The 27,724-nt window shown below is 35.3% G+C and overlaps 1 protein-coding gene across 1 annotated transcript in view; it reads left to right on the top strand.

The window, feature by feature from the left end:
- LOC121462566 (probable ATP-dependent RNA helicase DDX60) overlaps positions 1–27,724 on the top strand; it is an 81,087-nt gene that overhangs the window by 18,698 nt on the left and 34,665 nt on the right. The window contains exons 8-19 of the mRNA XM_041674202.1: positions 683–824; positions 1,718–1,873; positions 5,836–5,941; positions 6,365–6,480; positions 8,106–8,266; positions 12,127–12,379; positions 15,047–15,213; positions 15,689–15,847; positions 19,880–20,029; positions 22,187–22,306; positions 23,605–23,700; positions 27,049–27,164. Of these exons, the coding sequence (XP_041530136.1) occupies positions 683–824; positions 1,718–1,873; positions 5,836–5,941; positions 6,365–6,480; positions 8,106–8,266; positions 12,127–12,379; positions 15,047–15,213; positions 15,689–15,847; positions 19,880–20,029; positions 22,187–22,306; positions 23,605–23,700; positions 27,049–27,164 (1,742 nt within the window). The remainder of the gene's footprint in view (positions 1–682; positions 825–1,717; positions 1,874–5,835; positions 5,942–6,364; positions 6,481–8,105; positions 8,267–12,126; positions 12,380–15,046; positions 15,214–15,688; positions 15,848–19,879; positions 20,030–22,186; positions 22,307–23,604; positions 23,701–27,048; positions 27,165–27,724) is intronic.

Genomic DNA, 27,724 nt, shown 5'->3' with positions numbered 1-27,724 from the left:
TCATGTCTACTGTGGCCAGACGTAAGTGTTGTTTGTGCAGACATTCTGTCGGTGTTAGAATGGAACATCACCGTGCAGCCTTTAGTTGGTGGAGACCTATCAGTATTGGTGGGTGGGAAACGATTTTCTTTCTAGAACCCTTAGCAGCCCAACATTGACAACCCAACGTAAATAAAGAAACCTAAGTAAATAACAGAAGAACATTCAAAAGCTGAAGAAATATGTAGTTTTTGAGATTTTGAATCACAATTGGAGGAAACAATCCATAGTAATTAAATAGATATTTTTTTTTAACTCATGATAAAAGGTTGTTTTTTGGTTTTGGTTTTGTTTTTATTTTTGAGACAAAGTCTCACTGTGTAACCCAGATTGGTCTGAAACTGACTGTGTAACACAGACTGGCCTTAATCTTTCAGGCATCCTCCTGCCCTTAGCCTCCCAAGTGCTGGGCTTACGTGCAGTTTAAATTCATTTTTGAGTCAGTTTTTATTTTATGTAATGCTTCAATTTTTAAGGAACAAAGGATAGTCCTTATTCAGCCTCAGTGAGTTTAGTTGCTTATGAGAATTAAAACAGTCTTGTCATTTGCCTTTCATTTGGATTAGTGATACGTATGGGGTAATTCTATGTATTGATGTGGACATGAAAGCTGTCAATAACTTCTTTTTTTTTTTATTTCCAGAAACAGTGGTGCGAGTATTTCATCCTAAGTAATGTGCACATGATTGAATTTTGGAGTTTGGATTTACTTCACCTTTCTGATATTAGTGATGAGCCTTTGTTGAAGAATATTGCTTTTTACTATGAAAATGAAAATGCAGAAGGTATCAGTTTACTATATAATACATCTCACCTTCCTTTAGAGATAAAGCTTATGAGGAATTTCAAGCTTCAAAACCATTTCTTAAATGTCTATTGTATAAATAGTAATGATTTTTCACTTTCCCAGTCTTTGTTTATATTTTTATTTGTGGAAACCAGAAGGAATATAAACAACCCAATATATTTTCTACTTAATATAGCTCCATAAGTATTTTGGTTAAAAGTGTGGTTTAATCTGTTTGACATTTCATAACATTTTGTTTTCATGCATGGTATATAAGGTTTATTTATAAAATTGTCCTCATGAATAGAAATATTTTGCTTTTATTAGTTATTTAGGGATTATAAGTTTTTCAAAGAGATAATCTCTATACTTTCTTTGTGTAATTTATTTTCTTTTGTTAGAACAATTTTTCTTGTGTTTTTGTAGTCAGAGAAAAAGAAAACACATTTTGAGAGAATAGCACTTTAGTGAATAGTAAATGTCTTTGATAGTAAAATTTGATCCTGTCATACTGTAGAAATTGGAATAAATTAACTACCTATAAAACAATGATTCTTTTCTAACTTTTATTTTACTTTTATTTAGTGTTATTGGTTTCAAAGTTATTTGTGATATAATATTTTTACTACCTTCAAAACAATTAAATCTACCATACTTGTTATCATTAGTTAAGACATTAGTTTTTAACATTAAGTTGTCAAACAGAAAAGCAAGATTAGTTTTAAGGTGTGTCACAGAATTGTCCACAGCTGTAATCTTTTTTGTTTAGATTCAATGGGAATCCCACTGAAAATTCCACTGTTTTCCTAGGTAAATTTAGTGAATGAAGTTGTGTGCTTCTATACATGAATTGGTGTTTCTTAATACAATGCAATTTTAATTGTGATCCAGGCCTGGATTTGAATGTAGGAGATGTCATCATGAAGGAGTATGTACATCTCTGGGATACTGTGTCGAAGTTGGTCAGAAACTTTGACTTGGGAAAACCATTTCCTTTGAGAACAACAAGATGTCATTTTCTTAAAAAGATCCCATCACCAATCAAAGGTAATTTATTCCTAACTTGAATGTCATTTTCTCAAAATTACCCCATCAACAACCAAAGATAACTTATTCCTAACTAAATTTGACAGGAAAAAAGAATTTTTGATAACTTCAAGTAGAAATCATTTTCTAGCATTGTATGTTCAAATAGTTGTCATGTCCATGGAGTGCTGTGCTTTGACTAATACTGAAAATTTATATGTTGTTTGTAATTAATGTTGCCACCTTAAAAAGTCAAAACCAAATGCAAGTGAATTCTCTTTCTACCAGTGTGACCCGTGCCAACTAAAACTTTCAATATTTTATTACATTATGATGAGTCCTCTCTAAACAATTGGATGGGGGAAGCCTGCAAGGTGAGTGGGAATACTTAGCTCCATCTAAGCCAGTGTAGAGACTACCTTGGAACCATGCACAGCATCTGTGTTGTATATTAATAAAACTAAAAGTAGGCATGGAATGCCAAAGAATGAAAAGGAGCCAGCAGTCACCTTAGAAAGTCTTTGCAGAAATCACTGCATTTAATTCACTATGCTACAGATAGATGTACGGAGTGTCTTTGGTGACAGGTACAAGAGAAGAGACCAGAGCCAGGAGGTGATAGACTGAGTCTTCATAAATCCAGGTCCATAGGAGCAAACCTCAAAGGTTAGCTCCCCCTAGACCTGCCTTTCAGCAAACATAACTAACAAAGGACCCACACTGCATCTGCAGTGTAATAAATCACTCTTTAATAGGGTTCCTAAGAGTTCAGCTCTTAAGAAACCCCTCTCAGGGTCCAATCAAAGATACCATAATAAACCAAGGGTGCTAAAGTCTGGAGGTTAAGAAATCTACTTGCAACAGGGCCCGTCTTTCCATGTTTCTTTATTCTTCTTGCTCTCTGTTATGAATGTTCCCAGTAATATATACCATTAAAACCAGCAATTCCTCAGCCCTCCAGGTCCAAGGACTGGAATCTTTTTCCCCATAAAAATTTAGATAAGTACTTTTACACGTACACACTAATCCGTGGCTGTCAGCTCAAAGGTCAGAGTGGCTAGTGCACATTTGTGAACTCCTTAATGGAAAACGTTAGTTAAGAAAGGAATTAAATTATCAGGGGATTCTAGAGGGAAAATTTAGTGCTCTTTGCTACATTTTTAGGTCATATATAAGACTTAAATGGTTTTTTTTTTTCAGAAAAAATATGAACAGGTCATGATTCTCTTATAAACCAGTGCACTGCTTCTTATCTCACAGCATGCATAGAGGATAACAAGTAACCTGGCAACCAATGTAAACAGTCAGTGGGAAGCTAATGGGTTTGGATCTGATTAGCACATTCACCAGACACTGTAATTTCTATGGACCTAGGCCTGGAGTTAGACTTATTGCTTTAAACAGTATAAAGGAAAAAGTGATCAAGACCTCTAAATTGTCAGTTCTAGAGTATGCTGTTATTAGCTATTCTTATTGTGGTTGTTCCTGAACTAAAATCATCAGTAAACTGAGGTGAAGGTGATCATAAGAAGTTAGGAATCTCTTAATCTAAGGTTGGTTTGGGGTCATTTTATTCTTTATTTATAAGTGAGGTAAAACCAGAGCAGCCGCTTGGGCAAGTAGTATTCTATGTCCTTGGATATCTATGAATATCTTAAATGGAGTGCTCTTTCCTTGACCCTAAACACTGACCAAATTCCTGCTGAAAAATATAACTGCAGGAAGGCAGATATCTGTGTCTATCCAAAAGAGAGGAATGAAGGCCTGACAGTTGGAAATGGTTTTCTCATCTATCCTAAAGGCATAAAAAACAGTTCAGAACTGTGAGAATTAATTTCCAAATATGTAGCAGAAGGGGAGTCAGTTAAAGTGAAAATCTACAGCAAAAGACAGCCACTTTAATCACAGAGCAATAATGCCAACATTTCTTTGAATCTTGGTTTAACATTTACCAAGGCCTTTGGCTCTGATAAAAAGTTTGTGAAAAGGTGACTGAGGAATTACTGTATAATTTTGCAGCCTGTAGCAACTCTTGAAAATTAGAATTTAAACTGTGAGGCCCCACGGCCACTGTAATCGAGTAAATGAAAGTAACTGAAGTGGTTTGGCAAATTATTATGAGGAACAAATCACAAAATTTTTTTATAGGATTATGTGTCAATGATGGAGACTGATAGAATTTATGAAAGAGCTAAGGAATAACTAAGAACACAATTAGCTGTGGACTTCTTTAGAACTGATAGCTTCTGTTTTTTAATATCACAATTATTATATACTTTCTGAAAATAATTTGGCAACATTTAAGAGAGATTAAATGTAAAATTAGAAATGAGAAAAATAATAAAAACTCTAAAACAATACTCATTGTCATAACCAAACTTGTAGAAATTAATATACTGAGTGGATTTAAAAGTTGATTGGATACTAATAATGGGGGAGTTTGGGCACCACAAATAAATAGAAAAGGAGTCAAACTTAAAGTTGGAGACATCCCTCACAGGCAGTGTGTCCTAGCATGCGTGAGGCCATGCACGGGCTCAGTTTCTTGCACAAGAAAACAGAACAGGTTAAAGATACAATTGTGAGAAATGACATAAGCTAGTCACAGAAAAAATTGCCATGTGATGTCATTTCCATGCACTGCCTAAAGAAATACATAGAAGTGGAACAAAGTAAATAGGTAGTAACCGAGGGAACAATGTCAGAGATAGGGAAATGCAGGTCAAATGGTAAAAATTTACACTTATGGAAGATGATAAGTCTATATTTGATGTACTTGATTAGGGTAATGTACTCTATGCTAACACTACTCATATTATATATTCATATTATAATTTTATTATATATACTAGTGATCAGGGAAGAGATAAAGATTTTAGGTAATTTTAACATAAAACACCTCACAAAACCTCCAAGGAAACACAGATAACCTTTAATATAGTGGGTATGTCAATTTTCCCAAATGTATCATTAGTTTACTTTGTGTATACGTATATTTTCATGTTGTGGGTTTTTTGAGATAAGGTTCTATGTAGTGTAGACTAGTCTTGAACTCAATAGGTACTTGAACTGGAGACGAACTTGAGTTCCTGATCCTTCTGCCTCCACCTTCCAAGTGATGACATCAAAGATATGCAACACCAGGTCCAACTAACACTATGCATATCTATCTATCTATCTATCTATCTATCTATCTATCTATCTATCTATCTAATGTCTGTCTGTCTATTTATTTACCTATATATCATCTATAATTTATCTCACTACTTATCATCTATCCATCAATTTTAATTTATTTATTGCATAAACTTGTACATAAACCAAAAAGAATCTCAAAGGGAGTATAATAATACCAATCCCATCACCTTTGGTTATTCCATTTTTATTTCATTTTTGACATTATGTATGTGATCTCTCATATTGTTATCTGTAGAATTTCTATCAAAATGAAAAGATTAAATATTTGAACACAATCACCAAAGGAATTATGTATCATTTATTATTTATCTTTCTATCATCTATCAGTAATTTGTCATCATAATAATGTATCTTTCTAGCCATGTACCTATCAATTCATCTCTTTAGCCACCTAACCACCTACTTATTTAATCTATATAACTATTTGCTTAGTTATTATTTATTTATTTGCTACTGCATTTCAAATGACTTAATGTGGGAAATAACTTTATGAACAAGATTGGAATTAACATGTAGCGGGCAGTGGTGGCACACGCCTTTAATCCCAGCACTTGGAAGGCAGAGGCAGGCAGATCTCTGTGGGTTCGAGGAAAGCCTGGTCTACAAGAGCTAGTTCCAGGACAGGAACCAAAAGCTATGAAGAAACCCTGTCTTGAAAACCCCCCCCAAAAAAATGTAAATGAAGTGAGTATAAAATACTTTTAAATGTGAAATATGGGAAAAAGTATTGTCTTACCTTCTGAAAAGTTCATGTTTAACTTTATCATATTTTTTTTTGTTTACAGAAAGTTCTCAGGAGAAGATGAAAAACTTGGGTTTTATTCCAATGTCATGTAGTTTGGTTGATGAATTTACTGGAGACATTTTGAAAGACTTGCCTTTCCTAAAGAAGTAAGACTTCCATATATTTTAATACATGTTCATAGTGAATAATAATTCTTTATTAAATATTCTTTGAGAAAGCTTTTCTGAATAATCCCCAGAAATAGGACAGTTTTAAGGCAGTAAATTACATGCAATATATATTTGCAGCATATTGCCCATTGTCCATCTTTACTGACATTTGTATAATTTTAAGTGGGGAACAAATCACTCTACCACTATTTTTAAATTAATAGAACAATAAATGCTTGAGAATGTTGGACACCTGGAGTGTTCCTGGCTTCTGAAGTTTCTTATAAAATGCTTTTTGAATTCTACCACACATGTTGTATTCCAGGAGGAGGAGTAAGAACTGTGGTTTTCAAAGTCATAAAATTTGTTTGTTTGGAGACCTGAAATTTGAAATATACTTATATTTCCTTTGTCTCCCAGCAATGATCCCATTGTTACATCCTGGATTAAGCATAAGGAATTTAATGAGCTTGTGCACTGGGATTCCCAGAGACCCCTCAGTGATGATTATGACAGGAAAAATGCCAAAATTACTGGTGAGCTTGCTGATTCTGTTCAATAAATTTAAATCTACTCCACTCTGTCCTTTATTTCAAAATGAAAAGCACATTATGAAAACAAATCAATGGTTTCAGGTGAATGCAGTATAAATTCTAATTGGTATTAATAATAAAAACCCAAAGTCAGATGTAGGGTTTGATGCTGAAGATCAGAAAAGCAAAACCACCAGCAACTAGAGTGTTCTTACCTCTACCAATGCTGAGACCAAAGGAGCAATCCCTGTCCTCAGTCTGCATGCACAGACTGCTTCAGACTAACTGCCTCCGACTGCACTGCTACTCAGACTGCTTCAGACTACACTGAGCTCCTGTCTCCTCCTGCCTTATATTCCTCTCTCCACCCAGCCATATCACTCCTGCCTCCAGCTCCCTAATGCTGGGATTAAAGGCATGTGATCCCAAATGCTGGGATGACCTTTGTGTGAGGCCTTTTTCTCTTTTTGACTGGATCAAATTCATGTAGTTCAGGGTGTACTTGAACTAACAGATCTGTCCCCTCAGTCCTGAGATTAAAGGTGTGTGACAACAGTGTCTGGTTTCTAGTGGCTTAGCTCTGCACTCTGATTTTCAGGCAAGCTTTATTCATTAAAATAAGAGCCAAATACCACTACAGGTGAAGATCAGTCAATAGAACATCGGATAGGCAACAGTAGGATGTTAATAAAGAATTCTCCTTCCGTTTCCTGGTAGTTATTTATATGGAGGTTGTAAGCACCTTAGGCAGAGGAGTGCATATGTAATCTTTGTCTCATGAGCTTGGCACATTGTTAAGGAAAGGCAGCTTTTAGCTTAAGAAATCTGGATGTTCTTTGAAGTCTAATATTAAGTCTAATACCAATTAAGCTCACAGTTCTATGGCTGGGGTTCAAAATGAGGGTCTTGTTTTTTTCCTATCCAGTAATTCATTGAACCAGATATTTTAGATGGTTTTCTTCTTGATTTTTCTACTGAAATTCATTCACAGGGCACATTAACAGTTAATGGTTAGAGTTTGTCTCCAAAACAAAACAACACCTTCCCCCAGACACCTGGAAGGTTACTAATGGATCCCTACTCCTTACTGCTAATACTGATGGATTATTGAGAAGGGTCACTATTACCTTCAGTTGTATACCCAAAGATGTGCTCACAAGGCTCCATCGATAGCTGTAGAAGCCAGTGGACAAACCCACAGTCCTAACTGAAGTTAATGAGTGCAAATAATAAGAGTGCATTATATCCATTATCAGAGAACACACTGAATAAATAAATATAAATAACATTCTTGGTATTTGCCTTTGAAAGTAGGCTGTAAAAATTTAAAATTGTTTGAGCTGGTGGGAGTTGTTAACCAGTGATATAACCCTTGACTTGCATTCATTCAACGATATGCTTAATTCCACAAGCACAATACATATTTGAAAAATTGCCACATTTGTAGGTATGCTTAAAGTTATTCTATGAATGAGACAGCTCAATTTAAGATACTTTATTTGACCAAACTAGTCAGATAAAATTGGTGTTCTATACTAAAAAAAAAATTGTGCCCGTATATGGAATGGTGTGAAGACATGTTGCTAATATATCAGAATAATATTACATTTAAGTATTTTATTTTTCAGAATTTTCAAGAGACCCCCATTATCTTAGAAGTTTGCAGAAATATCATGTTTTTCAACGATTTTATGGGAAATCATTAGAAACGGTCTCTTCCAAGACCATCACAACTCAAGGTCCTAAGGTGAAGAAGGATAGCAGTAAGTCCAAAAGCATAAAAGCACATGTAAGTTTCTGTAGATTCCATTATCATAACAAGCTCTTCCTGCTATTATTTATCAAATTAGTATTTGTTCATCCCATTGATAGCTTCTTTCCATGAGATGCCTTTCTGTTTTATTTGGATGCAGTAGTTTAAATGAGATGTCTCCCATAGTCTCAGGTCTTTGAATGTGTGGCTTGCCAGTTGGTGGCATTGTTTAGGGAGGCTCAGAAGGTTGGCCTTGTAGGAGGAAGTGTGTCACTGAAGGCCAGTTTTGAGAGTTTAAAGCCTTGCCATTCCTGCTTACAGCTTAAGATGCAAACTTTCAGCTTCTTGCTCAAGGTGCCATGCCTCTGCTCAGCCATCATGGTTTCTTATCCCTCTGGAATCATAAGATCAGATAAATACTTTCTTTTATGAATTGTCTTGGTCACAACATTATATTACAGCACAGAAAAGTAACAAGCAAAGAATAATCATATTTATTATGATACCTGCTAAGAGAGTCTAACATGCCAAATAAATTATTACAAATGATCCTTTCTATGTAAACAAGAGATACTTATTTAAAAGAGCAAATTAAGCATTAATAGGATAAAGGTTTAGCTTAAAATTTTTCAATAATACTAAAACATAGTTTATCAGATAGTAACAATTAAAATGTTTTTCACGAATTCAGAAAAAATAAACATAAAACACAGGGTTTCTTTGCTTGACTTATACAGATTTTCTGCATTTTTTTCTCAAAGTATTTAAATAATGAATGCATTCATCATTTTTTAAGGCACAAAGTTAAAGCTGTTTATTTCCTCATTGTGCATAGATTACTTCCTCTTAATTTTACTATTTATTCTACTGGTATGGTTATTTTCTACCAGTTTCCATCCAAAGGCCAAAATTGAGGATAAAATACAGAGAGAGAAGCTCAATTAACTTCTAGATGTGAGAATTATATATTAGTACTTCTGATAATATTACCCTGCAAGTATAGATTATATTTTAATAACAATTACTAATTTGATGAAGATGAAGATTATATGTCAAACATTTGGTGATATCTTAGCATTTAGTAGGCTCCAGAGCTAAGGATCTGAAGAAGGCACTTATTTTATGGAATATCTCTGATTCAATTGTTTAATACTTTGTAGAGAGAAACAACTTTACAAACACAACAGATAGGAATAATGACAGGTTGGCCCTGTTAAAGGGAGTTAGCATGGCAAGGTCATCAGAAGTGAAGTCTATGAAGATCCCACAAAACACAAAAATATTTGTAAGCACTCATTTCTGGATACTTATGTTTGGGGAAAGTTTAGCATGATATAAAAACTAAGATATATATATATATATATATATATATATATATATATATATATATCCCAACTAGTGAACAATCTGGGAACTTTAAGTTTCACAACTCTCAAGGACAGCTACCAGTTGGGTGATTAACAAATAGCTCTCTCAAAATGATTAAAATAACACAAGTCATCACAGAGTGCCTGATGCTTAGTTCATGAGTTCATGCTAGTGTGAATTCTTTCTCCTTGACCTGCTTCACAGGTCGCCTGAGGAATGGTGACTGGCTCATATTTTGCCTGACTCATTAAAAGAAAGCCTCATAGCTCCCACTTGCCATCACTGCCTCTTTCTTAGGAGGTCAGGACTTTTTCAATTTCATACCCAAATTGATGAAGCCTATTTTATTCATTTAGGAATATAAAGAAGAGTAGGAGAAATAGGAGAATAAGATGCAGAAAGAATATACTCTTTCCTCCTTCCCTTCCTTCTCTCCCCCCCCCCTCCTGCTACTCCTCTTCATTTTTCTGACTGTTTTCCTCTCTGTTACAAAATAACAAACTGGCAAAATTTCTCACCATACACCACAAGTAAACTAAAAAGAAGTATAAGCTTCAACATTCCCAATCTCAAAACTTAAATCACTCATCAAAGAAATTTAACACAATTAGTTTTTTATAAATATACTCTATGGTCAGCAGTGTAATAACATTTGAGATAAAGGAAGCAGTGAAATTAGCCAAAGTCCCATTGTCCTGTTTAGAAAAACTATGGCAATGGCCTGACAGGAAATATCTACTTTAAAGTTAAAATGATCAGAAATCTAAAATGTTATGGATTGGAATTAAGCAGTTTGAGATTAATAAGTTAATTTTTAGATACTAATCCACTAACCTTAAAAATGGGAAGTTTTTTGTTAGAATTCTTTTGCTAACATAAATTCTGAAATTTGTCTTTTTAAAAATTATTTACTATTTCTGTGTGTTTGTTTAAGTATATGTATTGGGTGCCAATGATGTGGGATTCTCCTCCGTATGCTGTGAATATATCTAATTATCATTGGTTAATAAAGAAGCTATTTGGCCTGTGGCAGAACATAATATAGCAAGGCAGGAAATCTAAGATGAGGTAGAGGAGGAAAGAAGGCATAGACATGGGGATGCCATGCAGCTGATGAAGGAGAAATGTACCAGAAGCTTACCAGTAAATCATATCCTTGTGACCATACACAGATTAAGAGAATGGGTTAACTTAAGATATAAGAGCTAGCTAGGAATATGCCTGAGCCATTGGTCAAAGAGTGTGGTAATTAATATAGTTTCTGTGTGATTATTTTGTCTGGATGGCTAAGAAATAAATTTGCAGTCTCCATTTACATAATGGCACCCAACATTGCCGCCAAGTAACAAGCCATAAGCTTCATGGTTTACAGGTAAGGTTCTGGCATCTTTCTCCTTCAGCAACTACATGGCATCTGCCTGACTCTGACTTCTTTCTCTCTGCATTCAGTTTAGTTTTGTTACCTAGCTCCGTTCTGCTCTGCCATAGGCCAAAGCAACTTCTTTATTAAACAATGTTAATAAAACATATTCACAGCATACAGAGGGGAATCTGGCATAGTGCCATGGCGTGTATGGGAAGGTAAATAGAAGGAGTATGCCCTGATGTGTACATGGAGGTTAATGGCGATGTCATAGTATTTATGTGGAGGTCAATGGGGGGCTAATAGTATGTAGAAGAAAACTTTGTGGTGTCTTCTCCTTGAACCTTTGCATGGGTTCTGGGGACTGAACTCAAGCATCAGGCTTCTAAGGCAAGTACCTTTACCTGCTGAACCATGTCCTTGACCCTTTAATTTGATCATGTAAAACCACAATAAGAGTAGGTCCATATTAGATTTAAATCATTTTAAAACATGTCTTTAGGTAAGACAAACCATTTGTTTATATAATGATTGCTGTCCACTCCTTGCTTTCAGCCCCCTTTTCTTACTTACTCATTAAACATTATGGACTAAATGTCTTTTTTTGGCTTAGGGAATCCAGGGAACTTCAATACAAATTTCTCTCAATTATCTCAGTCCAGGGAGGAAAAATGGTCATTGTAGGTTCAGACAGAGTAAACTTTGATGAGTAGTTGGATAGGTACTTGCCAGAGGAATGAGACATTATCATTAGGCATGAGATTCAGAGAAGAATTCATGATTCAAACATCATGACACATAGACAAAAGGTGACTTGGTAGGAAAGGTAAGAGAAATGCAGCCCCAAAGAGAATAACAGGCATCACTGCATGGGGAAAATAAAGAATCTTTGTAACATCTCTTTGATTTTAATTAGATTTGCCCTTTTATATTTAATACTGCATTAAAATTTAGGAAATTATCTACAAGTCTTTTTAGTCATTGAGTTGAATTATTATATTTTCAACCATTAGAGTCTTAATTTAAAAAATAATTTTATGACTATTCAAGTATGGAATGATGGTCAAAATTATCAGTGCATACTTAAAATAGCATTTCGCTCAAGAAATGTCAATTTGGAATAGTCCTGTCTCATCACAAATTGTGTTTCTTTCCATTTGGGCAGGAGAGCAAGGCTGACAAAATTGCTAGAGAGAATAAGAAAAGGTTAATTGCCAAGGAAGAACAAAGAGAAGAGCAAAAATGGAATACCCTGTCATCTTCTATTGAGAAGGAGATGAAAAGGAATTTAAGTTCTGGGCTGAAGAAGCTGGAAGAGTTTTTGAAATCATGTAAAAGTAACTCAGTAAAAGTTCAGGCTGAAAAAGTTGGGTTAACGGCTTGCTTGACAGCATGGAAGGATCATTGCCGAGCTGAAGGTGTGTAGGGTGTAATTCGGGTGGTTTACCTTGATAAGCTAGAGAGTCCAAAGAGATGTGATAATGGTGGCTTGTCACCTGCTAACCTGAAATTTGTATAGTAAGACTGATAATGGGTTCTTTCCTCTGTTTTTATCAATGAGCAATGACATCTCAGAGAGGTGACCAACAGCAAAGACAAATAACATTCATAAGCACATTGGAGTTAGCTTTAAACTAACTGCTGACCAGGAAGAGAGCATTGTTAGCAGAACCAAGAACAGTGAGACACAGAAAAAGAATACATCATTCACTCTTGAGTTCTGCAGTATAAACATTTTCTTTCAGGATATGTTGGTGTTTATTTTTGCCTGTTAACTTCATTTACCCTTAGTTATTGTGATAAAATACTTTGATAAAAGCAATTTAATGAATAAAGGGTTTATTTTGTCTAATAGCTCAAGGGTGTAATTCATTGTTGGGGAGGGCATATCGAAGTAGCAGGAGTTTGAAGCAGCTGGACACATCATATTCACGATAGGAAGGCAGAGAGTGATGGATGAATGAAAGCATGCTTAGCTCAGTATCTCTTTCATTTATCCCAAAATTCCTGCAGAGCACTTGGTTCTACTTCCAGTTAACAGGTTGTCTTGCATCCATTAGCCTAATAAATATAATCACTTATAAGCATGTTCAGAGGTTCATCCTTCAGGTGATTCTGGATCCTGTAAAATTTACAATCAACACCAACCAAACAGACGTCAACACTTATCATCCCTACCATACAGACTTCTTCCAAAGTTGCAGAGGCAATTTCATGTACTCTCCTTTACATTTCTATGGAAGGACATAGGATAAACAAAGAAAGAGAATGGGGATGATAAGGATAAAGTAGGACTAAATAGGTAGAGATGTGTAAACTGGTTAGAGGTGTACTATGTGCCTTAGCAAGTGTTTATCTTTCTTTCAAACCAAGACACTGAATCAGGATTTGTAGCTGGATACTATCGATATTGATCAGAATTTAGAGTGGCTTAATGAATATAGTGCTTTATTTCATTTAGAGACTGTTTGTAGGCTCTCGAGACTGATAGCAGAGTCCAAGCTGGGATTTCTAGGTTCTTCTGTCCGGCATTAAGAATTTGAGCAGTACCCATGGTTAGTGGTAGAAGCACAGACAGTTTCTTAAGGAACAATGTACTTCTAGGAAAGGTCAGAAGTTCAATGTCCTTGTGCCCATGCCAAGAATTGTGAGCTTTTTGCCGGGCAGTGGTGGCACACGCCTTTAATCCCAGCACTCGGGAGGCAGAGGCAGGCGGATCTCTGGGAGTTTGAGGCCAGCCTGGTCTACAAGAGCTAGTTCCAGGACAGGCTCCAAAGCCAGAGAAACCCTGTCCCGAAAAACCAAAAAAAAAAAAAAAATTGTGAGCTTTTATAAATCATTTACATAGCTCTATGTTACTCTCTGCACACTGAAGTGTTCTCTGATTTATTATTTTTATTTATTTTATGTGTTTCTGTGTATGTGTGTGTGTGCATGTGGTGTGTGTGTGTGTGTGTGTGTGTGTGTGTGTGTGTAGGGTGTCCACAGATGCAGAGGAAGGCATTAGATTCCTGAAATTGAAGTTACAGGTGATTCTGAGGCTTCTGATGTTGCTGGGAATGCCACTCTGTAAGACTGGTGACTGCTCTTACCACTGTGACATCTCTTCAGCTCTCTTTCTCTCTTTTCATGTACTTTTCTGGCCACCAAAATCTTATACTCAGATATTATTAGTCAGAATTTAGTCACAGAATTTAACCACTAAGTGGGCCAGGAAACATACTTTTTCCTAGGTTATGTAGGCTTCCAGGACCACACAGACATAAATAAGGAATCTTTGGAACTACATGGTGAACAGAGAAATTAAGAGTAGAAACTGCTTTCTTTTCCAACAACCAGACTTTACTTATCCTCCACATCCAGTTCATGAAATATCTTTCCATAAATTCTTCCTCAGCAATCAGACTCACATAATTTCTAGTTTCTAATGTTCGGTGTAGGCCAATCACATATTATATACTGTGTGAGTGAACTGAATGTTCCTGAGGGGAAAGACCTTTGTTTCATTTACTTGGTATTCTCTTGTTTAATAGCTTTCAATATGGGATTGGTAGTTCTTTTTTAATAGGTGAGAGTGTGCAGCAACTAAAAGAAAGGCAGAACCAAAACAGATGTGAGCATGCAGATGTTAGCACAGGAGATAACAAACAGTGTGGATGATGCTAGGGAAGAGTCCGAATATGATAGCTGGAAGAGATGGATTGCACTGAGTGAATGGATTCAGGGTTTATATCCAATATTTTTCTGTGGACCACAGTGCTAAATGAATGTTACTAAGATTATAATTTTGTATTTAAAATCATGGAGATATTTTCTTTTAGCAGAGGAGACATTGCCATAAGAGACAAAGAAAATATAATTTACCATAAAATTTACAAACTTCAATTTTAATAATATATTAATTGTGAAATGTAGGATTTTTGTCTACTCCTTTCTATTCTCAAACATCCATTAATGGTGATAAAGATAGTGAGTTTCAGAAACAGTAATGAAGAATGATAGGCTAGATAATTGATCATTGTTAATAAGCATTTGCTATTTTGATGGCTTTTATAACAATTTTATAATTTATATTTTGTACCAAGATGAAACCACGAAGGACTTAAGCATAGCTGTTGATATGATGAAGAGAATCCATTCCTTGTTGGACAAACACTCTGAACTTCTGCAAGAAGCAGATCAGAAACTCATAGCCAGATGTCTAATGTATTTAGGATTTGATGAGCTAGCAAATTCTTTGTATCCAACTCAGGTAACATATTGTGATAGCTTTATTTTAACTCAGTAATTATTTGCTATACAAAAAGCATCCTTCAAATACAGTCATCCCTTTTATGTTTACTTTTAATAGAAAATATCATCTTATTTAATCCACCTGCTAAAATTGAATTGTTCAAGCACTAGAAATTTTTTAAACAACTTGAGAATCACACTAATTTCAAATTATTTTTGCAGTCTTTTAATTATTCCGATAATTCCATAAAACAGCTCAAATATATAATAGTGTTGACTTAAATATGTCAAGATATAGCTACAAATCTTAGAGTAAACATTTGAAAATCTTGACATCTACTGATTTACTTGTATTTCAGAAAAGTTGTATTGTATTTAATGGTTTTTAAAAGGTGATTAAAATTACTGTCATGTAGAAGTTCATAAACATTTCAATTATTTAAATGATGGTAAAACTTAAATAGCTTTTAAAATCATATTTTCAAACAATACAGAATACAGCAGACGACATAAAAATGACAAAGAAGAATAAACATTCAATTGGAATTGGACCAGTTCGCTTCCAACTACAATATATGGGTCACCATTTGATACGAGAAGAAAGAAAAGATCCAGACCCCAGGGTTCAAGATTTTATTCCTGATGAATGGCAGGTAAAAATATGAATAAAATAATTCTTACATTTTGGAATCATGTATTTGTAATCATGTACCATGGAATTTCTTATCATTACAGCTTTCTCTTTCTGTGTGTTTGTTAATATTTGTATTTGTTGTGGACTTCGTAATATTGAGTTATTTCACTTAAATCTGTTTTACTTAAAATCACTGTTATTTAAAATGTCTCATTTGGACTATTTTTTTCATTTACTAAATAGTTCATTTCCTTGGCAAGGTATTAGATGAATTCACATGCACAGAATCAAAGTTTAGTTATTATCACTCTGGACCAGGCTCTAGCTTTTCTCTCTGTCAATAGAATTTTATATGTAAACAATATAAATGCTCATGAAGAAATTTCTGTAGTTTAAACAGAGAGAAAATTGCTTATGTATTTATAGACTGTACAGTCTACTATTCTAGCTATATTTCTGTAAACACATATAAGTTAAATATTGATGGCTACAAAATTTGGAAATAATCACTTCTGCACACATTGAAATAAATATTCTTGTTGACAGAGGTTTCTGTTCCTCCCTGTCCCACAGTCATTCAGTCCCAAAGAAACACACAAAGGTCTACATTAATCATAAACAGGTTGAACTATTAGCTCAGTCTTCTCATTAATTCTTATAATTTATATTAGCCCATAGTTCTTGTCTGTGTTAGCATGGTACCTTTTAACAGTGAGGCAATCTCATCTTGCTTCCTCTGTGTCTGGATAGTGACTGTGGACTCAGCTTTTCCTCTTCTCAGAATTTTCTTGTTCTGGTTGCCCTGTCTATAGTTTTTGCCCGACTACTGGCCAATCAGCATTTTATTAAAGCAATACAACTGATAAATCTTTACAGGGTAAAAGATTATTATCCCACAGCACTTGCCCCCCCCCCTTTCAAAACAAGAACTCTTAATCTAATCTCCTTTGTTTAGCTTTCTTCCTGACCACTATCTATAACAGCTTGTAACCAACACTCTAAACAAAGAAAAACATTCACAATCCTTTTTTTGGGGAGAGGGGAAAATTTTGGCATAGTTTTCCAGGCTACTTCCTGCTGATTGGGGTTGCTGATAATCTCACAGGGACCTAAAGAAAATTTTGAATTATGGTCAAGTCTTGACTGGAATATTCTGTGAGGCTTGACTATCTCAGCTAGCAGTCTTAAGACTGTTATGGATGTTGAACTCAGACATCTGGGCCATCATCTCTTATCAGAGATTTCTCAGGGGCTCTTCCTTGTTCAAACATGATTTTTCTTAGCCTCGTCTGAATTCACAGCCTCTCATTTCCTCTGGAAACAAAGCAAAACCTCTTCTCCATAATAACATATCTTTTGACTTAAATTTTGAAATTAAGGCATCTTCAAAATATATATGTTGGATTAATCCAATAGTATTTATACTCAAATGTTTTATTTATCAGCAGCTACTCCTCCTTTAGAAGGCAAACAATTCAAAGACAACACAACAATATACAGTATCCAAAATCTCTGTGTATATTCCAGCTTTAAGTGGCTTTATTTTAATCACTATTTCCTTTGTTTTGATTTTTAATTTTTGGTTTTTTGATAACAGATTCTCTGTGTATTTTTGGCTGTCCTGGAACTCACTCTGTAGAGCAAGCTGTCCTTGAACTCACAGAAATCTTCCTGCCTTTGCCTCTCAAGTACTGGGAATAATGGTGTACACTACCACACCCAACTACTCTATTCCTTTTTTTGTTTGTTTGTTTGTTTTTAAAGGTCTTCATTCTTTTTTTCTCCCAAGCCTACATAATTTTTAAACACACTGTGCTCCATTCAGAGGTTTCCTTCATCTAAAACTATCTCTCTTTTTCTGACCACATGAGTCTTTATTTTGCTAAGAGATATGGCTAAAATTAAAGCCATGGCTTTGCTGACTGGATCCACCACATTCCTTAGGTTTCTGAGAGTCTAGCTCTATGGCAAAGGTACTCACGGGAGCTATATTTATTGCCACAATTCTATGGAGTTACAAGGTCCCTGCCACCACCAAAAAGCATGCTATTCATTAACACCATTTAAGTGCTTTGGAGTAGAGCCTCTTAAAAAGAATGTAAGGTATTTTCAGCTAAAGCTGAATCAGGAAGCCTCTCTTAAGTGAGACACACTTGCCTATAGCAAACAGAGCCCACATGAGAAAATGCTGTTACCAAGAAGCTATGCTTAACTCTGCTCTTTTTTGTGTCTAGATTCCTTCCAAAATCTCTTAGGTTTTAAATGGATTTATTTGCCACATTGGCACCATTTTGTTGACAGGGGTTTCTGTTCTTCCTGTTCCCAAAGTCATTTAGTCCCACAGAAACACACAGAAGTCGATATTAATCATAAACTTGTTGGCCTGTTAGCTCAGATTTCTTATTAATTCTTATAACTAATATTAGCTCATAATTCTTGTTTGTGTTAGCCACGTGGCTTGGTGCCTTTTATCAGCAAGCTATTCTCATTTTGCTTCCTGTGTGTCTGGATGACAACTGTGGACTCAGCCTTTTCTCTTCCCAGAATGCTCCTGTTCTGGTTGCCCTGTCTATACTTCCTGCCTGGCTACTGGCCAATCAGCATTTTATTAAAACAATACAACTGATAAATCTTTACAGGACACAAGATCATCATTCCACAGCACACATGATGCATGCACACACACACACACACATTTGATAAGTTGAGCATTATTTACTTATGCAACTGTAATTTTATAGGTTCAGTCTGAATCATTGTCCCATTCAGTTCAGACAGATTTTGTAAACCACTTCTAATTAATGTAATGAAAAACCCAAGGCAGCCTAGCTTAAATATAAAGATGCTTATTTGCCTTCCATTTCCAGTTTTAACACCAGAGATTGGATGGCCCCATTGGCCTAGCTTCCAGTGACAATTTTACAACAGAATGGCAATATATTGTGGTGGGGTAGCTTGTGTGCAAGAGCATAACAATGAAAGCAAGAATCAGAGAAAGACAGTTTGGCTGAGGCCTTGTATAACAAATCTTTTACGTTCCAAGGGTATTACTCATAGTGACCTATGGACTTGTAGGTATACTTCAGTTCTTAAAGTTTTCAATTACTCCAAATATCTTCAACATGGGGATAGGATTCCAGGATTCCATGGAAACTTAATACCACATGCAAACTGCAGCATGGGCCTTTTCTTATGTTAATATTGGGGTTCCTTTACAAAATGCTGATTTTCTATGAGCAGGTGATCAATTACTTATTTCAGTGTAGACTATAGGGCAATCAAATTTACTCTTACTGTTCATAAACCTTCTAATTCTTTTATGCCTCTTTCATTCTGAAGTGTGTCTGCGTGGATTTGATTCATAGAGTGGGCAGGTTGTCATTTGAGAGTACTTTCTGTCTTCTGTACTTGCCAAAGATTTTCCATTCTTTTGACTACTCATCATCTTGATGAAGAGAATCATAAGATGCAAAGATGATGTTCCCAAATAGTTTCCCATCAAGAATAAGCAGCAAAGTGAAGAATCTTTGCTCTTTCGGCACTTCACCCATTTGCTTAGTGCTATAAAACTGTGGGTTGGCTGGGTCCAACAACTGTATTTCTCAAAGACTGTACTCTTAACTATTAAAAACAACCTTTCTAGTAATATGACCTTTTAATGACACTATTTTTGAGTAATTTTTAAAAATATTATCATATACTCATTGCACAAAAAATGTTTCATTATGGTCTTTTTTCCATGTATGTTTTATACTTTGATCACATTTCTGTCAATACACATACTTGCTTCAGTGCCCTCCTTACTGATTCCCTCTATTTTTAGTCTTTCTACCCCATTTTCACACATCCAACTCATCTCTCAGCTGTTAAAGCAAACAAATTGCATCATTTGAAGGAATGAGTTGTCTAATGAGTTTCCTTTTAATTTTTTTGTGAGTCCACACCTTTCCACTATTGAGGTTCAGAAAAAATCTGAAATGGAAAAAGAGTGGTCTATTTGGGTAGCAAATGACATGTTTGATTGATGCAAATCATGGTCTGACCCCTGCAGCGAGAGCTCCTGGATGTGGTGGATAACTACGAGTCTGCAGTGATTGTTGCCCCCACATCCTCTGGCAAAACCTATGCTTCCTACTACTGCATGGAGAAGGTGCTGAAGGAGAGTGACGAAGGCGTGGTTGTATATGTTTCACCCACAAAGGTAGGGATCCAGTGCATGGAATATTTTTTTTGAACTTATTCAGAAATATTAGACATGGATATGTAGCAGATTCATTTATTCATTTTCATTAGTTAAAATTAGCATACAAAGTAATGGGCTTCCTAATATAATCTTCATACATAGATTTTTTTATTTTTTGAACCTCCTTCACTACTCCCTTCTTCTACAATATAATCTCCCCCACTGCTCCCCTAAATTCTTCTGTAGCCCCATTCCATTTTCAATGGTAATAATCTATTACCTTATTTCTCTTCCCCCTTATGACTTATTTCTCCTTACATGATTTCTTTTCTACTTTCATGACTTATATCTACTCTCATCCATATTATACATATACATATTCTAAAAACTAAATTTTATGGATAAAATATAAGAGAAAACATATGGTATTTGTCTTTCTGAATATGTTATTTTGCTTAATTAATATAATAATTCCAAGCTCCATTCATTTTTCTATGAACAACATTGTTTCATTCAATATTTGAGTAGAATTGTATAATTGAACATTTTCTTTCTCTATTAATTTATTGTTGGACATCAAGACTGCTATTGGGATAGTGGATATATGAACATGAATGTTCACATATCTCTTTAGTAAGACTTGAAGACCTTTGGGTATATACTCACAAAGAAGTGATGTATCTAGGCCATGAGTGTTTCATTTCTCATGCTTTGTGAAACCTCAGTAATGATTAATATAATGGGTATACCAGTTAAAACTCTTACACATAGTGGCTAAGGGTACTCCTTTCCACATATTTTCCTCCAACTTTTAACATTTGTTTTGATTTAACTATTCTATTTGGAGTGAGATGAAATCTCAGATCTTTCTCAAGCTTTCTGTTGTCATTCTGTGAGCTTCAGAATTCAGAGGTAGTAGAATTTTTAGATGTTTATATTTTTATATTTAGATGTGAATTTTTTTTGACTAGTGATTTGGGCAGTATTATTATGCATGCCTTTTGGTCTGTGGTATTTCTTTATTTATGATGTACCTGAGAATACATTTGCCTACTTTTTACATGGGAAGAGTTGGCCCTTCTACTAATTCATCAACTTTTCTGTAACCCATAATATATCTTTTTTATGAACTGTAATAAAATATACATTTATGGATCAGGTTTCTATCTTAACTTATTGTTATTCATACCAATGATAGTATTTAAATTTTTGTATAATCAGTATTATTCACATTTTCATTTGGGGTTGTCTTTATTAGTGTTTGTTTCTTTTGCTGTGATAAAATACCATGATCTAAGAAACTTTGGGAAGAAAGGGTTTATTTTAGTTTACACTTCCACAGCACAGTTCATCACAGAGTGAATCAGGGTAGAAGCCCAAACAGGGTAGGAACCTGGAAGCAGGAATTGATTTAGAGGTAAGATGTTTCCCTCAGGGCTTGCTTCTCCTGCTTTGTTATAGCAGCAAGAGCAACTAGCCCAGGAGTGACAATGTCCACAGTGGAGTGGGCCCTCCCACATCAGTTATTCATCAAGAAAGTTAACCACTTGAGTGGACTTTTAAATATGTTTACAGATATATTTTAAATTTTACATTTTCATCTATATGGTACATACCTTTGGTACTATAAAGTGTGTAATAGATGCTTGAGGTTTATAGAGTCCACTGGCCGAGCTGGAGAGATGGCTCAGCCGTTAAAGGCTAGGCTCACAACCAAAAATAGAGTCCACTGGCCATGCTGCCTGCTAGATCCTAAGTGAGACTATGCAGATTTGTATATGTAGTCAAACTTCTGACATCTATCTGGAGGAGATTTTGAAATATGATACAAATCTATTTAGGCTTCTTCCTGTGATAGACTCAGATCATGAGTGGTGATTTTTCAACTGTTGTGCTATACATATTGATTCTTCTGCTATAAAGGTTATGTTTGCCATTTTACTTTCAGACAAATGCTTTCTATTTTTGTTTTACAGTAGGTTGTTGTAAATCAAAGTTCAGATTTTTAATCCAAGAGCTCAAATGGAGAGTTTTTACTATAGAGTGGGTAGAGAAAATGGTTTGTTAATTTTCCTGCATAGTAAAACATAGTTTTGTACATCCCCATCAGTCCATCAAGTTATGCTAATCTACACTTTATTATGTAGCTAATACATCTGTTTTCCTGTCAATCAGGCACTTGCTAATCAAGTGGTAGCGACTGTTCAAAATCGTTACACCAAAATTCTGCCAGCTGGTGAAGTTCTGTGTGGTGTTTTCACTAAGGACTACAGTCATGATGCCCTTAACTGCCAGGTTTGATATTCTTTTTAATAAACTTGACATCAGATTATATAACAATGTTACATCTTTTTGACTGTAAATCTAAGATCTTTTCAATACCTGTAAAAATAATTTCCTTGAATTTGTGAAGGACAAAACTATTTCAGGGAAAATATAAATTTGTTATATTCTAAAGAATGTGAAAAATAGAATTTATTTTATCTAAAGATACTTTTATTTTGATTCAGACTTTACATTTATAGCTCATTAATCATGTTGTTTACAATGGGATTCAAAATGATCCAAAGATCTTTCCAAGATACCAAAACTTAGTGGCTAGAAACATATTATCATAATTATTTTCTCTTGTTAAAGATATTTTATTTAAAAATGTAGTGTGATATTATAGTTAATGAATATATTATAGTATTAATGAAGTTATAGTTTTCTTTCTTATTGAATTTTCAGATCAGAAATTAGGATAAAACAAAAATTAAGACATACTTGTAGAGCATTATGTAGTAGACTTGGCAATATGCAGCCTGGATTGTTTTTCAAGGAAACATCTTCCAACATAATTTCTCTGTAGTGTTAAATTTGAAAGAATCAAAATAGTTAAAATTAATGACTTTGACTTTTATATATTTTTCTTTTTAAGCTATTTATTTAGTGAAAACAACTTTTTTATTCTTTGATTATTGTATACATGTTTGAAGTATATCAATCATATCCATCCACCCCCATTTTTTTCCTTCTACCTCCTTTTCTCCCTCCAACCCATAGGCCTCCAAGTATCATGTCTCTTTCCCAACAGCTTTCAAGTGCCAATAACTCCTCTGCGGGGGTGTGGCCTTGTGGGCTGCTTCCTCATTCATGCTGGAATTTTGACTGGTTTGATCTTTTGCAGGTTTTGTACAGAGATAACCAGTTACTGAGAGTTCATGGGTGGACCTGCTAGGCCTGGTTCAGAAGACAGCAGTTCACAATACTCTACCTCTTGCCCTGACTTTCACCTTCCCATCTCCTTTACTGATTGTTTCCTGAAGGATTAGGGAAAGAGGTCAATATAGGTGACCCATTTAGGGTTGGACACAGTTGGAAGGCTCATAAACAAGAATCTGCTCTTCAAATATGATATTCTCCTATTTTATCTCAGGACAAAATTTCATGTGGTTCAAGCTAATACATCAGAAGTGTAATGAATCCAATCCTTAAATGTGGTATCAGATCTTAAATATTAGAGATACATCCAGGACTCAAAGCATTGCTTCATGTAGTTTTATACCTATGCACGTTCTAAGTGTTACTTCACACCCTACTGTTGTTTTTAGGTGCTTGTTACCGATCCTGTCTCTTTTGAAAGTCTGCTACTCAATCCTCATCGCCAAAACTGGGTGAAGAGGATCAGATACGTCATATTTGATGAGGTAGGCTTTGTTTTACCTCTCAGGCTATCTTCCTGGGGATCATAAGTATTGCATGTCTTTGCTGCTTTGGGACATCCACCCCTTGGATGGAGTTCAGATTAGGAGGCAATTTTCTTCTGACCATTTCCCCAACTGAATCACCCTCTTGACTCACTTCTGTTGTGACTCGATACTATGTATTGGTGAGAGTTCTTCATTATTGAGGAACTGGTCTTCATTGGGGATGTTGTAAAGGGACATAATTAAACTCATGACACATGTTTCCCTTGATAAAAATCAAAATCCTGTCCAGTTTCCAAAGCAAAGATTTTATGTGCCAGCAAATGATACTGATGATACAAACAGTTCTGCATGTCATGATCCTTAAGGAAAACAAACGGCCTATTCAAAATGCAGTTTTATAAGTATGTTTTTTTTTTAAAAAGAAATCTGTGAAGAAATCCAGAGAGAGAGAGAGAGAAACTTATTGTTAGTCTTAAAAGGACAAGGTAAGGAAGCATTTGCATCCAGTTGCAAAGGAGGTTCTGGTCAAATGGGCTGTATTTCAAGTAGTGAACCTTAGCTGAGGTACACAGTTGGCTCAGGCAATCTGGGAGGGGCCAACAGAAAACAGATGTCCTCATCTCCTGAGATATAGCCACAGCTCAGAAATTAGTCTAAGTTAGAAAGCCAGAGAACCTGGAGTCCCACTGAAGTAGTACCTGTGGATCAGTGTCCCTGAGCACTAGAGTGGGGTGAAAACCAATGTAGATGTAGATGTTCTGATGGAAACCACTTAGAGTTCTGTAGCAGCATCATTCAGTATACTTATTCAGAGACTTAGATCCCTAGAGAAAAGTGCATTCTTCTATTCCTGGATTTAAAGCTGAAAAGAAAAGAGCTGATATTTAGCTTATTTTTACTTCACTTCAGTAAAAATAATGGTGATGAATAATTTGTAGTCCTGGAGATTAAATGCAGGCCATTGAAGTAGTTCACCATTGTCTGAAATCCCCAGCCCTTTCCTTTGTGTTATAAACTTGAAATGACCAAACAATTCTTGCTTTTATTTGTATTATACTGACTTACTATGTTTATTTTTAGTTAACCTATATGATTTTTATTCTGGAGGCTTTTGATAGTTTTATTTAAATAATACAAGACAATACATACTGGTAGGCAAACACTCATGTGTAAAATTTAAAAATATTATATTTCCAAAGCAATCTAGAACACCTAGTTGTAGCTTGAACTTCAAACCCTGAAATGATGTAATATTGGACACTTCAGTTCCTCCAATTTTATATGAGGGCAACTGCTAAAGGCTTCAAAGGCTAGTGTCTGTTCTGTTAAAGTCAGGGTAATTGCATTGCAAAAATTAAAGTTAAATATTTAGAGGAATTGTATGTCATCTTGTCGGGCTCCAGCCCTGATGTAAATCATTTCTCATATCTGAGGGGAGGTGTGGGAATAAAAAATATGACTCACTTGACTATCTCAGGAATGTGTTTTCAGGGATCCTTCATGAAATCTTGAGTTCACATGCTGAAAATCACCTGCTGTTTATTCTCCAAACAGCTTTCATATCAAAACATAAACCGAGGGGCGGGGGGAGTTCATTAGCATTCTGTTTCCTAGGTAGCAGGGAGAATGATTGTGGTCATGTCCACACCTTTCTATGCCCATTTTGTCACGTCTTCCTATCTATGTCTGCTCTGTATGCCTATTCTCTCACGTGGACTGAAAAACACCTCTTTCCCAGATGACCTCCTATATTACATTAGAAGGAGCAGAACAACATTAGAATATCCTGACCATTTGCATAGGATGATGTCAGGCTGTCTCACTATCAAAGGCTAGGCCACCACCTTCTGTATGGCATGTGCAAATTGTGCCTTGTCAGGTTGCTCAGAATTATGATTGCCATACACTTAGGAATATTAGCCTGTATAATCTGGCTCCTACATCATCTGACCAAGAAAAAGCCATACAGGTAGTAGAAAATATGAATTTATGCATCTCTACACATGATATAAAATTGCTTAATGGATAGTAAGTCTTTTAAAGGTTATTTCCAGGGGTCAAATTTAACTTGTTTATTTAAGACGGCATTCAAGAATCTTTAATTCATCTAATTTAATTTGGTCATGCATTCATTTTCACAGGCTCACTTGAGAAATGCTTCTCTAGAGGCAGGCATGGTGTCAATGCTAGAATTATTCAGATTTGCAGATATATATTAAGTAAGAAAGACAAGATATGTGAGAGAACACAAAAGCTTATAAGCTACCGGTGGTGCTTCCTGTAAAGATCACAAAGCAACAATGGCAGAAGGCAGGCTGGAGGACCACTCTGGAATGGGTGGATGATCCCTGGAACCTTTGTAAACTAGTGACACTAAGATGAACTTCACTGTTGACAGAGCTTTCTGTCCCATCTGATCTTGCAACTGCTCAGTCCCAAAGAAACATACAGAGGCTTACATTAATTATAAACTGGTTGGCCCTATTAGTTCAGGCATCTTATTAACTTTTATATCTTACATTAGCCTATAATTCTTGTCTGTGTTATCCATGTGGCTTGATATCTTTTATCAGCGAGGCATCCTCATCTTGCTTCTTCTGTGTCTGGCTTACGAATACAAACTGAGCCTTTCCTCTTCCCAGAATTCTCCTGTTCTGGTTGCCCCTCCCCCTATATTTCCTGCCTGGTTACTGGCCAATCAGCCCTTTATTAAACCAGTACAAGTGACAACTCTTTACAGAGTACAAGACCATTGTCCCACAGCACTTTACAGATTCAGAAGCCATGGCTATATACATTGGCTTTTCCTATTATTTCTAAGAATATTTTACACAGTGAGACAGCTATGTGAAAGCTCTGGCATGGGAAGTGTGTGCTAAGGAACAAAGAAATGACTGCCGTGTGTGGGTGATTGTAAGACTGGATGAGTGACTTCACATGATGCTGAAATAGCAGCAGAGGACCAAATATGCCAATCATTATGTATCCCATGAAATACTTGCATTTGTTACACAAGGAATGGAAAATATAATTAACTACTGACATGACTAGATATGATTTATCTTTGAAGGATACCATTTTTTTTGTATGATGCCAAGAATGTAGGTAATAAATTAGGGCAATAGTCATAAAAGTACTGCATAGTAACTGAGGTGTGGTGTTTTGATTGTCAGTACACATGGCAAGAAATACATAGGCCTGAAAGAGTGTTTTGAAAGCAAAATAAAAAGGAGTCACAGGTGGATTGATTAAAAATATTAAGGAAAATTCAAGTGTCGAGATGTTATTTTAATTTGCCATTCTAAAAACCAACCCGTCAATTGAAAGTATTCTTTTCTTTTATAGGTACATTGTCTTGGTGGAAAAAAGGGAGCAGAAATCTGGGAGCATCTCCTTGTCATGATCCGATGCCCATTTTTGGCCCTTTCAGCTACCATAAGCAACCCTGAGGATCTTACTGAGTATGTATTTAGTTCTACTTTGGACAGAATGTTTATCTATTTTGAAAGTTTAGATTTCATAATCCTTACTGGTTTTTAAAGTTATCTCAATTTCCAGTTAACTCATAGCACTCTCTAAATATTCAAGCTGCTTTAGGTCTTTCTGATAAGTCTTGGCAACTCTCTACAAAGAAATACCTAGCACCCATTGGGTCAGATCTCCAGTTGAATAGGAAGTATCATGTCATAGCTCCAGAATAAAATGAGAGCTATATATTCCTTTTCTTTCCCTCACCCCCTCTACTAGGAAACATAAACCAAGATGAGAGAATGCTACATTTAGCCATAGATTTCAAAATCATCTCATTTTGTAGATTGACTTGTTTAGAAAGGGAGCAGAGCTTTATTAATTGAAAGCTATACATCCCTTTATTAAGCTCAAAGGTTGACTACTGATAACTACTTATCCCTTAGCATCTCCCATGTGTCACATTCCATCCAAAGTACTTTGCATACAGTAATTTTGAAAATATCAATATACTACTATTTCCATTGTTATTATTAGATAAAAGTACTTTTAC

Source organism: Microtus oregoni, unplaced genomic scaffold (genome assembly GCF_018167655.1).
Source record: "Microtus oregoni isolate MIOR12 unplaced genomic scaffold, Mior012 000025F_ref0000491, whole genome shotgun sequence".
NCBI classification, from domain to species: domain Eukaryota; kingdom Metazoa; phylum Chordata; class Mammalia; order Rodentia; family Cricetidae; genus Microtus; species Microtus oregoni.
Note: the sequence above shows the minus strand (reverse complement) of the source record. Positions and strands in the feature narration are given on the sequence as shown.